The 16,926-nt window shown below is 42.5% G+C and overlaps 1 protein-coding gene across 3 annotated transcripts; it reads right to left on the bottom strand.

Moving 5' to 3' along the window:
- Window positions 1–961: 961 nt before the first annotated feature.
- Window positions 962–16,705, bottom strand: LOC129866622 (HMG box-containing protein 1-like). 3 transcript variants are annotated; one of them, XM_055939383.1, is made up of 12 exons: window positions 16,659–16,705; window positions 15,156–15,334; window positions 14,791–14,977; window positions 14,373–14,496; window positions 13,835–13,946; window positions 12,298–12,416; window positions 11,967–12,123; window positions 11,491–11,635; window positions 11,033–11,320; window positions 10,600–10,741; window positions 9,488–9,553; window positions 962–8,765 (listed from the first exon to the last, which is right to left on the bottom strand). In XM_055939383.1, exons 2-11 carry the CDS (start codon window positions 15,295–15,297, stop codon window positions 9,530–9,532), a joined length of 1,440 nt encoding a protein of 479 aa, XP_055795358.1. In that variant the 5' UTR covers window positions 15,298–15,334; window positions 16,659–16,705; the 3' UTR covers window positions 962–8,765; window positions 9,488–9,529. The 3 variants fall into 3 exon arrangements, with proteins under 3 accessions (XP_055795358.1, XP_055795357.1, XP_055795359.1); XM_055939382.1 differs by lacking the exon at window positions 16,659–16,705 and having other exon boundaries at window positions 15,156–16,652; XM_055939384.1 differs by lacking the exons at window positions 9,488–9,553; window positions 16,659–16,705 and having other exon boundaries at window positions 15,156–16,652.
- Between the last annotated feature and the right edge of the window lie 221 nt (window positions 16,706–16,926).

Consider the following 16,926-nt stretch of genomic DNA (forward strand, 5'->3'; position numbering starts at 1 on the left):
AATCACAGTTAGTTTTAAAAGCACATACTGTTTTGATGATAAGTGTTTGATGTGATTTTCGATTGCATTTGCCTTGACATCAGTGGTTAGTTGGACAATAGAGCCGTGAGTACCAGGCCATTAGCGACCTGATGATCGTTAGCAGTTGGGTACTACCAACGCATGTACTGAATGTATAAGAGGTGGTTGCTGTGACTCAACGGTCACGTCATGTGTTTCCGGTATGTGTGCCTGAAGCTCTGAAAAATATGGACCCCTTTCAGGGTGGCCCACTCATTTCTAAGGTAACAGGAAGATGGTTTTGCTCGTTGTGAAATTGTGTATTTTAAACACATATAGATCACATGGCTATTGAGAGACATGAAAACCTAGGAGATCTTAGTTTTTTTTACCCCTTTTTCTCCCCAATCGCATGGTATCCAATTGGTAGTTACAGTCTTGTCTCATCGTTGCAACTCCCGTACAACTCGGGAGAGGCGAAGGTCGAGGGCCGTGTGTCCTCCGAAACACAACCCAACCAAGCTGCACTGCTTCTTGACACAATGCCCACTTAACCCGGAAGCCAGCCGCACCAATGTGTCAGAGGAAACACTGTACACCTGGCGACAGTGTAAGCGCTAGTGCATGATGGGACAAGGACATCCCTGCCGACCAAATCCTCCCCTAACCCGGACAATGCTGGGCCAATTGTGCGCTGCTCCATGGGTCTCCCGGTCGCTGCCGGCTGCAACAGAGCCTGGACCCAAACCCAGAATCTATAGTGGCACAGTTAGCACTGTGATGCAGTACCTTAGACCACTGCACCACTCGGGAGGAAAACCTGAGCGATCTGAGGGAAATCTTCAGCTTTGCTAAGATCATCTTACAAATTATTCATGAAAACTGTTGTCCTTCCTACATTTAGCTGGCTACCTCTTAAATGCTCAAGACATGTGCAAAAACAAAAGATAGGACAGGTGAATAAGATTGCAAGTTTAAACTTTTATTTATAATATAGTACAAGGATATTTTGAGTTTGGTGGGGCGTGGACCTGTACATTATCAACAACAAAGCTGTATAAATTCAACGCCATGGCAACCTGCAAGCAGAACATCACATGACCTGTACTAGCCTGGGTGCCAGTCTTTTTATGCTGTACTGCCAACTCCTTGTCATTCATTGTCATGCCATAGAGCACAAAACAGACTGGCACTCAGGCTAGACCTACTGTATACAGTTTGGCCATGTTTGTGTCAATGTAAAAACTGATAGATCTCTTGAAGATATACCGTATGTCATTTTATACACAGGTAACTGCCAAATAAAGGAAACACCAACATCAAGCTTCTAGATCGCAGTCCAAAAATAAATCATAAAGAATAAGGTATCTAATATCTGAGAGGAGAAAACTCCAATAAATAAATACATTTTAAACCCATGTTTCGTCATGTTATTCAGGACCAAACTTTTTACAACCTATTTTTTGTTTTACAGGCCGGTACTGGTTTACCTGCAGACGACTACCCTGAAGCTTGGTTTGAGATCTAACATGATTGTGGGGGCTGTCTTGTTAGACTTCAGTGCAGATTTTGACATTATCAATCATAGTCTGCTGCTGGAAAAACGTATGTGTTATGGCTTTACACCCCCCTGCTATAATGTGGATAAAGAGTTACTTGTCTAACAGAACACAGAGGGTGTTCTTTAATGGAAGCCTCTCAAATATAATCCAGTTAGAATCAGGAATTCCCCAAGGTAGCTGTTTAGGACCCTTGCTTTTTTCAATTTTTACTAACGACATGCCACTGACTTTGAGTAAAGCCAGAGTGTCTATGTATGCAGATGACTCAACACTATACACGTCAGCTACTACAGCGACTGAAATGACAGCAACACTCAACAAAGGGCTGCAGTTAGTTTCAGAGTGGGTGGCAAGGAATAAGTTAGCCCTAAATATTTCTACAACTAAAAGCATTGTGTTTGGAATAAAACTCACTAAACCCTAAACCTCAACTAAATCATGTAATAAATAATGTGGAACTTGAGCAAGTTGAGATGACTAAACTGCTTGGAGTAACCCTAGATTGTAAACTGTCATGGTTAAACCATATTGATACAGTAGCTAAGATGGAGAGAAGTCTGTCATTAATAAAGTGCTGCTCTGCCTTCTTAACAACACTATCAACAAGGCAGGTCCTACAGGCCCTAGTTTTGTCACACCTTGACTACTGTTCAGTCGTATGGTTAGGTGCCACAAAAAAGGACTTAGGAAATTTGCAATTGGCTCAGAACAGGGCAGCACGGCTGGCCCTTGGATGTACACAGAGAGCTAATATTAATAATATGCATGTCAATCTCTCCTGGCTGAAAGTGGAGGAGAGATTGACTTCATCACTACTTTATTTATGAGAGGTATTGGCATGTTGAATGCACCGAGCTGTCTGTCTAAACTACTGTCACACACCTCGGATACCCATGCATACCCCACAAGACATGCCACAAGAGGTCTCTTCACAGTCCCCAAGTCCAGAACAGACTATGGGAGGCACACAGTACTACATAGAGCCATGACTACATGGAACTCCTTTCCACATCAAGTAACTCATGCCAGCAGTACATTTACATTTACATTTAAGTCATTTAGCAGACGCTCTTATCCAGAGCGACTTACAAATTGGTGCCTTCACCTCAGTAAAATTAGATTGTTAAAAAACAGATTAAAAAAACACCTTATGGAACAGCGGGGACTGTGATGCAACACAAAAATTGGCGCATACACACACACACGCAATAACATAAGCACTATACATACACATGGATTTAGTACTGTAGTTATGTGGAAGTGGTGGAGTAGGGGCCTGAGGGCACACAGTGTGTCGTGAAATCTGTGAATGTATTGTAATGTTTTAAAAATGGTATAAACTGCCTTAATTTTGCTGGACCCCAGGAAGAGTAGCTCATGGGGATCAATAATAAATACAAATACACACACACACACACACACACACACACACACACACACACACACACACACACACACACACACACACACACACACACACACACACACACACACACACACACACACACACACACACACACACACACACACACACACACAATTTAAACGCCCTATGCTCCTTTGAGACCCCTCTTTCAAAATAATGGGCAACTGGGCATTTTTATACATGACCTTTAGCATGATGTGATGTTATAATTGCTTAATTAACTCAGGAACCACATATGTGTGGAAGCACCTGCTTTCAATATACTTTGTATCCCTCATTTACTCAAATGTTTCCTTTATTTTGGCAGTTACCAGTAGCTTCCACTAGCATACATTTAATTGGTTGTACTGTATACGATTACATATGTACTGTATATAAAGTGCAAAAAGAAATTAAAACACTTCAAGTGAAGGCTTGGGCCTGAAGTGCTGTTTGGTTGAGTGTGCAAAACATCCATGTGTACAAACATACATCATCATCGGCACATCACCTGCTGGTTTAGCAACTAGATGCCTGATTCGCACTATAGGGCTAAGCCAATCCTAGCCGAGCTGTACTGAGATGGCCTGGTTATACATCTATCACAGTTCCTGAAACCACGCTAGAAAGCACAATGTGAAAATAAAATATCCAAGCCATAATAGTTTGGTTCAACCCTACAGTGTGAATCAGGAAACAGGGTATCTGAGTTATGTTCATTAGAGCATGGAAGGAAACCTTTCAAAATGTTTTGCAATGGAACAATACCATAAGGGTTCTCTTTCAAATACTCATTTCGATTTATCACATATGGGGATTCGCTAGGATCACCAATACTCTTGGAAGGACCAATAGAAATCGTATTTTTATTTTATTTATTTTATTTTACCGTTATTTTACCAGGTAAGTTGACTGAGAACACGTTCTCATTTGCAGCAACGACCTGGGGATTAGTTACAGGGGAGAGGAGGGGGATGAATGAGCCAATTGTAAACTGGGGATTATTAAGTGACCATGATGGTTTGAGGGCCAGATTGGGAATTTAGCCAGGACACCGGGGTTAACACCCCTACTCTTACGATAAGTGCCATGGGATCTTTAATGACCTCAGAGAGTCAGGACACCCGTTTAACGTCCCATCCGAAAGACGGCACCCTACACAGGGCAGTGTCCCCAATCACTGCCCTGGGGCATTGGGATATTTTTTAGACCAGAGGAAAGAGTGCCTCCTACTGGCCCTCCAACACCACTTCCAGCAGCATCTGGTCTCCCATCCAGGGACTGACCAGGACCAACCCTGCTTAGCTTCAGAAGCAAGCCAGCAGTGGTATGCAGGGTGGTATGCTGCTGGCGATATGATTGTGGAGACAGAGTGGCAAATGAGCCACTCTCCAACCCTATGGTCATTCTCGTTCATCTTCCTCGTGATGGCTATTGCTCTCTAGCTCTCAGCATGACTGGAGCCCTGTTTTCCTGCTTAATTGCTCAGAAGCGAACCGTGTAGGATATCTTTGCTGAACGTAGCTCTTCAGACCCTGTTGAGAGGTTGAGTACTGAACGAAAGGTTTTTGCTTTGTGTCAATTGCTTTTCTACTTCTCAGTCTCCGTTAGTAGCTAGCTTAACGGCTAGCTATTTAGACTTGGTTAGCCCACGCTGCAAGGCTAACTTAGCTAGCTCGCTGAGAGGCAAGCTAACCTCACTAGCATATCCATCTGCAAACACGGTAGCATTGCTAGCTTAACCTATGTTCATTCCTTTTGTGTTAATTAGACCGACCGTCTCATACTCATGGTTCCTTCGGTGGAGGGAACACACTACCTGACGGCTAACTCTGCCCCCACGCGGTTCCCTTCAGCCAGCACTAAGCTAGCTACGGCATACCTTCACCACAAGGTAGCTGCTAGCTAGCTAAAGCCCCGCTAGCTAGCTAAAGCCCCACTATCCTCGCGGCTATAGCATTCTACTGGGGTCATTATTGCTAGCTATTAGCTGCCTCCCCATCTTACGGGAGCGAGTGACTGAGGATATATCTTCGCTCTTGACAACCCTCCTCCATGGTGCAGGAACAAGATATACCAGTCATATAGCTGTCATACTGCCCAGAAATATGAATGCATAATTATGAATACAGGATTTTGAATACTTCTTCCTTCAGATACATTGCCTGCTCTGTCTAGAGAGAGCCCACGTCTATCTGGACTGACTTGCTGCACCCTGATAGAAGCGAAGACCCTGTAAGGGCCATGGGAGACCCCATCCCAAAAACGGTGACCACGCCATTTGGGGCGGGAGAGCTAGAGGGATACCGTATGCTTTTCCAACTATGTTGCCTACCCTCCCTTTTCCGTCGACACAGAGCAAGGGAATAGGGCCTCCCCCTCACCCTCGAGCCCCTCGATGGCCAGTGACTTTCGGGGCAGCAGTTATACCCTACTCACAACCAGTCCTGGCAGCTATTGGCATGCAGGGTTTATACCCTAGCAAACAAAGAAATTCTCTACTCTCTCGGGGCATAGCTGGTGATATATTAAAAAAATACATTAAAAACATTTTAAGGAAAGGAATACCGGTCTTCGACTCTTAAAAAACAGGGCCAACCTCCAGGGCAGGGCATGCTCTCTGTTTTACAGAAGTGGTATGACTAAACAGATCGTTTCGTCCTGGTCCATGGTCTTATGCTCCTTGCAGGACTTTTTTGGACAGAGAGAAGGTTTCTTCATTGTTAAGGTCCTCTAGCCACTTTCTCGGCCTGCCCAGGCCCTGACAGTAATACAGTTTATCCTAACTGTTGTGTTGTTTATAGGGGGAAGACACGTCCCTTACGCCCAGTCTCTAAGACTTTAGCTCGTCCTGTAATCTCGTTCCCAGACACTTTCGCACAAATGCCCAAATGGTCTGGTGGACCAACGTGTCAAACTTGTTGGCCTTCGTTAGCCAATACAGAAAGAACGGGAGAAACTCCCATTGCATAGGCATTGGCTTAATCGGCTTAATCTACCAACCAATCGTCACCCACAACACATTCCCTTTAACCCTTCCCACTCTTCACAGTCATGTGATTCTCCAAAATGAAATGATGACAAATACATTACTCAGTAGGTCACTCCCATAGAATTCTATGGTCACTCCCACTAAGGCCAACTTTGAATCGTTGATATCCCAGGCGTATATTGCGCCGTGCGCAATAGCCTAGGGATGAGGTTACTCAACCTGGGACATGTCTACTGTGCTTAAGATTCTTTCACAGCAGCTACTAGCCGCTGAGAAGCAATATTCCTCAATCTTTTGCTTTACTACTGCCTTTGGTGTCCCTAGAGTGAGTGTGTGGACAGTGCTCTACCAGCCACTGTTCACACCCGCATTCTGCCCTAGGGTTTTTCAGGCTAACCCTATACCTAACCCCATCCTTGGTCCAGGTCGACAATTTATTTTTGTCGCACCTTGGAGCCTATGGTTTTCCGTCTGTCACCTTCCTCAGAAGGGCGTTCCTGTTGTTGTCCAGTACACGCATTGCACATCTACTTGGATTGAACGAAGGCTCAGGCAAGGGTGTAATGCTTTCAATCATTTGGTTACCACCCTCGAAAGAGACACATCTCATTAAACTGAGATTTGCGCACCATGTTTTGGGCTTCCCCTTCACTTTGTTATGAACTTTTCCCAACAGCTTGTTTCTGCACCTTCTTGCATGCGCACTTCCTCAGCTTCGGAGCCTCTGAGGGTTGCTGATGTTGGGACGACCCTGGCTTCGGTGAGCATGTTTGCGATACGAGAGTTGGCCATATCACCATAGAGTATGTGATACATTGAAATGAGTATTTGAAAGAGAACTTACGGTTACTTTCGTAACCCTGGCTCTCTGATATGAGTGAGATGTATCACAGCATTTCACTGCTCACAAGAGTGCGAGGAGAAGCATGCTTGAGAATGACCAGAGGGCGGGAGAGTGGTTCCTTATAAGGAGTTAAGGGGGCTCAGCTCATTCGCCACTCTACCTGTGTCTCCAACAGCCGCTTTTGGTTGGTCCTTCTGAGAGTAATAATAATAATACATGGGACTTATATAGCGCTTTCAATGACCCAAAGTCAATTGTAGAAACTAAACAAAAAACTCAGATCAAAACAAGATAATGCCAGACTAGGCAAGGCACACAATTGGCCCAGCTTCGTCCGGGTTTGGCCGGTGTAGGCCGTCATTGTAAATAAGAATTTGTTCTTACATTTACATTTACATTTAAGTCATTTAGCAGACGCTCTTATCCAGAGCGACTTACAAATTGGTGCATTCACCTAATGACATCCAGTGGAACAGCCACTTTACAATAGTGCATCTAAATCTTTTAAGGGGGGGGGGGGGGCAGAAGGATTGCTTTATCCTATCCTAGGTATTCCTTGAAGAGGTGGGGTTTCAGGTGTCTCCGGAAGGTGGTGATTGACTCCGCTGACTTGCGTAGTTAAATAAGGGTTCAATAACAAAAATTGGCCCTGCAGCAATGTTCCAACATCTAGTGGAAAGCATTCCCAGAAGAGTAGAGGCTGTTATATCAGCAAAGGAGGACCAACTCCATATTAATGCCCATGATTTTGGAATGCGATGTTCGACGGGCAGGTGTCCACATACTTTTGGTCATGTACTGTATGATACAATGCATGAAAGGCTTTATCAATCTGTGCAATATATTGAGTTGTACAAATATAAATCAATATGAACTACAGCTGAGAAGAGAAAAAACACAATTTTAAGGATCCGTATGAAACCATTTAATAAGGCATTTATAAATTGTGTGTTCACCATTTATTAATCATTACGCCCACATTTATAAACCATTTACTAATAATTTGTCAAGTATTTTTGCAGTCCCTAAAGTGAGCACTATTTATACTTTATGAATATTTTATAAATATTTTGAGTGGCCAGTGTAATTTCTCACAAAATGATGGATATGCCATTGGTAGACATTCCTGCATGATTAATAAATGATGAGCAAGTGGTTTGTAAATGCCTTATAAATGCTTTATTATGGACCCTTAAAATAAAGTGTCACCAAAGCTATTTAAAATCCCCCTTATTTATTTTACAATTAAAAATATAACTTTTGTATCACTGCTCCTCCTTCCTTAACCGAACTTAGCACCACTGGGTCTCAAGTAGTGTTTTCAATTTCCAGTAACTGTACCAAAATTCTCAGCTTTTCCAGAATTCCTGGTTGGAGGATTCTGGATTTCTTGCTTATACCCTCCTGATTCTGGGAATCTTTCAACCTGAATTTCTGGAAAACCTGCTGAATCTTTGGAAAGTTACTGGAATTTTGCAACCCTGATCTCAAGGTTTCATGCTTCGAAATATGAAATTACCTGAAGAAATAAAACTGAGCCTTTCCTTTTTTTATAGAGAAATATCAAGGCATCTCTTGTCCTTTTAAAATGTAAGAAAATATCAGCACGGTTAGTTACACTAGATTACCTGCTTTTTAATATATAGTTCATAGTTGTCGTTTTGTCTTGCAGGCCTATCTATAAGGTCTCTTAGTTATAAAAGCAAGTGTATTCAGCATCACAGTTATGTCTCATCAATTTGACAGGTGAGCAGAGAGAGAGAGTAGCCTGGTTCCAGGTCTGTTTGTGCTGTCTTATGGTCCAACGACCATAGTTGGCTATACAGCACAAACAGATCTGGGACCAGGCTAGAGAGGCTAGTGGGGTCGCCTGGTCGGTCTGTTCACCTTTGACCTCTGACCTCGCCATGCCACACACACCAGTGTCTGAAGGTCATAGGCCATCTATTGGTGCTGGGACCCCTGAGGAGAGAGAAAGAGAGGTGGAGGGTAAAGGCCCAATGCAGGCGTTTTTATGTCAATATCAAATAATTTCTGGGTAACAATTAAGTACCTTACTCTAATAGATTTACATTAAAATTGGCAAAAATAGCTTAGCAAAAAACTATTTCTCAAGCAGTAATTTTGCTAGGACTGTCTGGGAGAGGTCTGAGTGGGGAAGGGAAAACTGAAAACTAGCTGTTATTGGCAGAGCGTTTTGGAAGTCTTTGTAATTGGTCTATTAACCAATTTACTGCATGGTGATGTCACAATGGAAAGCCGAAACTCCCGCCCATGCACACCTACTGATTAGAACATCCTATGTAGATTGTATTTTCAAACAGAAACTATCAGGAAATAACACTGATCACATTGTTTAACACTTTCACAATGTTCGTTTAACCAGCTGTTAATATTATACAAAACACAGGGAAACATAATTTTTAGTGTACTGAGCCTTTAAAGCATGCTCAGAACTTACACACAGCGTTATAATACCTAGAATGTGCACCTCCTATCTTTCCATTGATAGGCTGCTGTGACATTTGTGGCAGTGTGCCCTATAGGTTTTATAAATCTGTGACCTGACATTATCACTACTTGTTTTGGCTAAGCCCTGGATTTGGCGCAGTTGCCTGGTAAACTATATACCTGGATGATTTCAGTTGGAACTTTATGATGCTGCATATAATAACAGTCCTTACCGTGTTGATTTAAACCAGAGGGTTTGAATCTCGCTCAGGACCTTATGTCCAGGACAGAAATTGGGCCTTCGAAATAAGAGCAGATCAGTGTCATGCCTATTACACCTTACTGAGTTCTTTATGATAAGTGACCACGTTTACATGCGCACCGTATTCCGGATAGTAGCTCGTAACTCCTACAGAATTATGCATTTCTTGCAGTAAAATGATACAACAAATGTTAATTTTGTCTTGAGAAGAGGAGTGGAGAAATATGATTTCTTTCTTTCAGCATCTCAGAAAATGTAAATGTGCGTCTAATGTTATCTTTGACACTGTTATGCAAGCAGACAGTATTTCAACAACATAAAATATGTTCCCAGAACGAACGTTTTCACAGTTTTTCATCTCCTTAAAACCGGTCAAACTGATTGCATTTGTACATTTTGCACAGAATCAATCATTCCACTGTTTTGGAGTCTTTGCGTTTTCTCCCCGGTACCTAAACGAAATAGACAACTTTACCGGTATTAATTAGGTTACTAACACATTCATTCTATCTATGTAAGACATTATTCTGGTGAGCACTACTTTATTTAGTCTTCTTGGGTAACAAGTTATGACAGAAGAGAAGCTGCATGTATCTAACTATACTGTAGTAGACAAACAAATGGTCTACCAAATGTCATAAATTATAAGCAGAAAGTTGTCGAAATTAGGGGTGAAAGTAGCCAGTAGGCTATACGGTCCAGTACGGAGTATCAGCAAAATGTGTTATTATGGAATTATGGTGTATCGAACTGCGAAGGTAGCCTACTTTTTGAAGTGATTTGTTTGACAATCAGATGAAAACATCATCACCCAACACCCATGATATGTGAAATTGAGCCTACACAGACCGCAAAAAACAACAGTAAATGGGATAAGATGTTTACATGCCACAGTATCCAGTCTAAGATCAGCATATCCCAGGCATCTTATCCGGCTTTCCCACAGCCAGGATAAAAGCTTTTCGGGTTATTGTAAACGGGATATGATGCTTGTGTGTCAACTCGAAAACGGAATACTTGAGTATCCTGAAAAATAAGGCAATATTGGTCTGCATGTAAACGTGGTCACTGTGATCAACTTACTGAGTTGGTTCTCTTGCGTTTCCAGCAGTCAGGGTTGAGTCTCTTCTGCTCGTCAGCCAGAGCCTTGGCCTCCATGGTGTACATCCTCCTCTCCTCGTTCTTCATCTTCTTCCACTTATCACCCAGGATCACACTGATGGCTCTGTATAGGGACACAAGGACATACTATAATTTATACCGTAATTCATTTAGTCACTCATGTGTGTGGAACTTTATTCATTACTGTGAGAGACAACACTCTTTTCTCTGCTACTGTAATCCTACCTGTGGCACTTGTCTAAAGCAATAGTCTACTCAGAGACGTTCCTAACAGAGAGATCCTTCCATTTTGTAAACAATTTGTCAGAACAGGACGGATGTACTACTGACCATCCACCCCAGACAATTAGGTTTTACCCGCATGGACACACACACGTTTGGTCTGCCTACCCACCTGTTATCCTTCCCAGGGTACATCTGTGTGTACTCCAACCTGTACTTCTTAGCGAAGAGCATGAAGGCGTTCATTGGCCGCTTGCATTTGGTGGGCGTGGCCCCGCCAGGGGCCATCCCTGAGGTATTGCTCCTGTTTGATTTGCTGGTGGAGGAGGGGTGGGAGGAACTGGAGAGTTTCTCTGGGTCAGGGGAGATAGCGCCACTGCTGGACTGGGAGGTCCTACGCTGCCTGGCCATGCTGCTCAGCACATAGACAGCTGAAGAGTCCAGAGGGGTGAAGTCATAACTGGAGAGAGATATAAAGAGAGTGGGGAGATTAACACAATTTATATCATTTCACCAAAATCTTATCTACTCTGTCATACTGAGGCATTGATATTGTCTGAATAAACTAAGCCCTCGGCAGCATATACCAGTGTGCAGACATTTTTGTTTAACATTGGTATTATTCTGTACCTCCTGAAGGTGTCGAAGACAACAGAGTCGTCACAGTTTATGGAGTCTCTGTGGCCTGGAGGAAGACATAGGTCCCCCACCTGCATCTCATAGCAGGGGATACCGTGCTGCACCACCGTCAGGCTGGGATAGAACGAGGACCAGCCTGCGACAGGAAGAGACATGGAGTTGTAAACATTTTTTTTTTTTTTTTAATACACAAAAAATATGTGAACCTGTCCAAGATGTAAATCTGGCCTGTACTATAAGGCCCTATCACCATACAGTCTCAAAGATTATCCTACCAATAGGCCTATCCGCTTCCATGGAACATCAAGAGCTGAACATTTGCTTAATCAATCTGATGATAGCTAGAACTTCCGAACTTCAGACTAATAGCGCCTGCATTTATCATTTGCACGCAGTTCCAGTTCGCCCTGTTCCCTTAACTGATTCAGTTATCTTGTTAACAATTCAAAGACATTTCGTTCGTTTACCTTTGTTTTTCACAAAGAAGGGGTGATCAAATCTGCACTCTGCCGTTAAGAGGCCATCTTCTGGCGAGCCGGGGTCAAAGGTGAGTTTGAGGACAGCCTGGCCGTACGACACGTTCTCCTCGTGGGCCACTAGCTTCAGACCTTCCGAACCGTAGCTCTGTAAATCAATCAACATCCAGAGAGAAAAATGTGAGAGGGAGACTAGCCAATCATATCAGATCTGGCGATTAGCAAGGGCATGTTCATAAGGCATCAAATGGAAGAAAACAAACAAACAAGGAGGGACTAGCTGGTCTTCTTTTTCTTTTTTCGCTGTAAAACATATTGCTACCTTTCGGGCGGTGGACGGCATTATTCTCTCATCATCATCTGACTCGTCATCAGAGTCTCCCAGGTCCTCAGCCTCTTGCCACTCCTTGTTAGAACCCCTGTGGAACCGCAGCCGGGTGCCTGAATAGGAGGATAACAGCAAAACATTTAGTCAAATAGAGTAAGAGAGAGAGACAGATATTTCTTCTTGCCTTGAGACTTGACTTTTGATGCTTCTTATTGATACATCCTTACTTACAAAGAAGTACAAACAGTATTGGCCTGTCATACTGCTGTCTAAACACCAGAGGCTGATATTTCCCTATAAATTTATGTTCACTCTGGATTAAGTTAGCAACACACAGAGGAAACAGGTACATTTAAACAACAGAGTAAACACAGGCTTAAAAAAAGAATATATTTAATATAACACTTTTCATTACAGAGTTATCTCAAAGCTCTACTGAGGAAAAAAATAAGTGATATACAACAAAAACAACATACATTTAGAAACAAGGCAGGTAAAATAGCAATAGTAGGCTAGTTGCTAAATACATTTTAGTTTGGGATTAGGACAATGAAAAAGACTGTGTCTAGAGAAGTCGTTTTTAATAAGGCCCGTTTTAAATGTTCTGAGTGATGGAGCGGCTCTCAGATGGTCAGGGAGAGCATTCCATAGGCGAGGGGCAAGGGAGCAGAAGGCTCGGTCCCCCATAGTTCGGAGACGTGTCTTGTGGACTTGAAACAGTAGGGAGTGGCTGGAGCGGAGAGTGCGTAGTGGCTCGCTGATTGAGATGAGCTCGCTGATGTCGGCCGGGCTCAATCCATTCAAGGATTTAAATATAAGCATGATGACTTTGAAATCCATCCTGTTGTTGACCGGTAGCTAGTGGAGTTGGGCCAGGATCGTTGTAATGTGGTCGGACTTCTTGCTCTTGGTTAGGACCCTGGCAGCACTGTTCTGGATTAGTTGGAGCCTCTGTAGTGATTGCTGGGAGGCCCCCAAACAGCACATTGCCGTAGTCGATCAGAGAGAAGATGAAGGCATGGATGAGTTTCTCTGTATCTGGCTGGGAAATGGTATGACCCGCACAGATGGAATAACTATGTTTTACATACTTGTTTTATGTGGGCATCGAAGGACAGAGAAGGATCAAACTTGACTCCTAGGTTGGAGATGACAGTGGACAGGTGGATGGCCTAGCCATTGATTGTAGGGCAGATGTTTCCAGCACTGATGACCTGCTTGGGTGTCCCAATAAGCATAGCCTCAATCTTGCTACTGATCAACTGGAGGTAGTTCTCTTTCATCCATGCCATGCCACAGGATCTGTGATATGTTGCCTGATACAGTCCTGAATCCAGAGTGCACAGCCACTCGTTATCAATGTGTTAGCTAGGCTTTTTCCACAAGTAAAAGGTAAACGCACTCAAGGCCATAATTCTAGGAAAAACTTATCCATTTCTCTCTGTGTATGTGTGTGTGTGTGTGTGTGTGTGTGTGTGTGTGTGTGTGTGTGTGCACGCGCGCCTGCGTGCGTGCGTGCGTGCGTTCATACCTTTCAGGAAACAGTGCCAGGCAGTTGAGGGCCAGGAGTTAGACCAACCCATGTCCTCATCATCAGAGAAGGATGACATAGAGAACACACCAGACTCTGACTCACTGCTGGCCTGAATGGGGGACGTTCAAACAAAGAGAAACATATTACAAAACAGTTGAATAGCACATGTCATACATTGCAGTTGTTGTCGCAAAGTTATAGAACAGTTGCATTGCCCTGAATGAAGCATGCCAATCAGGGTTGGCCAATGCCACTTCAATTCAGTTCATTAAGGAAATTCCTCAATTAATTTCCAATCCAGAGAAAATTTGAATTTCAGCGAGGGATTTCAGTTTACTTCCTGAATTGACTAAACTAAAATGGAATTGACCACAATGAACACTAATGGTCATACATAATCTTGTAGTAGATAGTCTAGGTGACGTGACACGTACAAAAACATTTTATTCATTCATTCAGTATAGGAGTGAAGAGGGTGATAGGGTCCACACACAGGAAATGGTTGGACTGAAAGGTAAATGGTGAAAGGTCGTACTCTGACACGTCTGCTGCGCTCCCTAAGGTGACCCCTAGAGGGGCTGGGTGCACTGCTGGCCAGGGGAGGTCGGGCGTAAGAATGTAAACTACGACTGGTGGCAACGATGTGCATAGGAGACGACCTGATGAGAGGAATAAAGAGAAATACATATTAATTATCAATACATTAACAATCTAACACCATCACTTTGCCTGTCCATGAGACGACCTGATAAGGAGAAATACTGATATACATATCAAATTCAACATATCAAACATCAACCTAATGCTTTGTTGATGTGTGGCTCTGTCTGTGTGTCTGTCTGTGTGTACCACGTGCCTTTGTGTGACATGCATGTGTATTGTGTACCACATGTGTGTATGCTACAGTAAATGAGTGTGCATATGCGTTGTCAACCCCTAAACACAACAGGTACCTCTTGATGGGAGGAGGCTCCTGCAGTAGGGGGCTCTGAGGGCCGGTGGCGATGTTAGCCAGCTCAGTCAGCCAATTGGTGTGAGGGTAACCAGCTATACACTCCTGATGTGACACCCCAGTTCCCACATGGAACAGCACCAGAGAGGACTGGTTCTCCTCTACCTCCTGCAGCTCTGGCAGGTCATCTGGAGCGGGAGGGGAGTGAGGTTGATCGGGTTTGTGCTTATAAGTGTTCAGAATATAATTAAATAGAAAACTCCTGTCCTTTATGGTAACACTTTACATTGCAGTCTTATACCTGTATACTGTGTGTGTGTGTGTGTGTGTGTTATGTAGACCAATTACATAATAGCAGATATTTACCATACTCCATGGGAGTAGGGGGGCAGCCAGGTGATGAGGACAGAACCTCATTGCATTTCAGAAGATCAAAGGAGTCTTCTATTCTATTTGCATCCATCTTGTTTTCCTCAACTTGTTCAGTCTTATTAACTTCCCATAACATATTACGCCATGTCAGCTGGCAAGTCTGTAGACAGCCACTGGAGACAACGATAAATTACAATTTCAGAATCTGCCCACAACAGGTATATATAAAACATACAAAATTATGAAATAATATGGTTTGAATTATTTGGTTAAACGCTAGGCCTAGGTAATTTATGTTTCCATTGAATATTAATAGGTGAGTAATAAAATAAAAGGCACTGGTTAAAAAAGCATAGATTCTCATTATTCTACAATCACGAATCCCCATTTCCTGTGGCAATATCACATTATGGCCATAATAAATTAAATCAAATCTGCAGGTCATTACATAGGGGATAAAAAGCCTCCATATAACAAAGTCCTTTGTCTGTGTGGACTAGATAAAGAACAGTCATGTGACCATATGAGTGCAGCCCTTGTTTATAAACTTTGGGAACTTCGCGCATGCGCACCAGAGCTCATTCATTCATAACTGCGTAACAAGCACTAGTCAATAACGCTGTTATGATCATACAAAAATTCACAAAATATCGAGAAAAAATCAATATAATTTCATAGATAAAGGCGAATTGAGAAATATCAACGTGTCATGCCACCTAGTCTGAGCAATGTAGGCTACATTAAAAAGGATCGGCTGAAGACAATAACAAGCTTTCTGCTTCGTAGCTGTGGCCAAATGAAATGTAGCCATTTTTTTAGGTTATCGTAGAAACTTAAATTGTAAAGTTACAATTATATCTAATGTTAGAAAATGAATGGCTTTCTAGATATCCGATAACTAATCTTGCGCAATTTATTTATTGACATTTTGATTCTTGGAAAACTAGCTAAAACATAGAATGGCACTTATTACTCTTAGAAATGTGAAAAGTTGACATAGCCTATAGCCAACTGTCCAATTACTTTTTTCTATAATGCAATATGTTATTGTGTTGAGTGCTGTCACAAGGGAATATACTTTCTTGTCACAGCTACAAAATAACCAAGCTCACTTGTAAACAAAATAATGTCAACAAGTTCAGACACGACGCCGCTTGCGCCCCAGTGTTCGAGATTGTCAAATGAATGAACCGAAAATGTACATTCAGTCCGAAGTTTTTTCCCGAAACATTGTTTTACTACTTTGAAAGCAGGCTGTCTTTGTCACTATATTAATGAATAGCTAGCAAGCTGATAGCCTAGCAAGCTAATGTTACAACCAAAATAACAAACATAACAATGAACAAAATCTGTCTAGAATAAATTGTCAATCGACATCGAACGGTCGAATGACAACTGTTCCACTCCACCAAACTATACGCGCTGAATAAAGAAAATTACACTGCTTATTTCTCAAGATTAGTTCGACTTTTGTTTCTTAGAAATCTGTTATTTTACCAAACCTGTCGCCATCAAGTAACTCTCTTACATTCATTGAAGGGGTGGGAAGGAATACTTCCAAAACCGGTCATCTATTGGTGGATAAAAACGTCAGTAAAGTTAACCTCTAATCGTTATTGGTGGGTTCATGACGGTACTAAAAGAGCCTGGTTTGGTTTGTTAATCAAACGTCCATTGGCTTAATGTGCACGTCCGTTATTTCCCAGAAACAGATGATTGGTCATAACAAGGAGAATACAATTAATCCTTTGTTATTGAAACTCAC

Source organism: Salvelinus fontinalis, chromosome 12, assembly GCF_029448725.1.
Source record: "Salvelinus fontinalis isolate EN_2023a chromosome 12, ASM2944872v1, whole genome shotgun sequence".
Lineage (NCBI taxonomy): Eukaryota > Metazoa > Chordata > Actinopteri > Salmoniformes > Salmonidae > Salvelinus > Salvelinus fontinalis.

Coding starts and splice junctions, on each gene's coding strand:
- LOC129866622 (XM_055939383.1), bottom strand. CDS start 15,297: ATGTTATGGGAAGTTAATAAGACTGAACAAGTTGAGGAAAACAAGATG. Junction 12,124..12,297: donor TGCCGTCCACCGCCCGAAAG/GTAGCAATATGT, acceptor ATTGATTTACAG/AGCTACGGTTCGGAAGGTCT. Junction 9,554..10,599: donor AACGCAAGAGAACCAACTCA/GTAAGTTGATCA, acceptor CTTATTTCGAAG/GCCCAATTTCTGTCCTGGAC.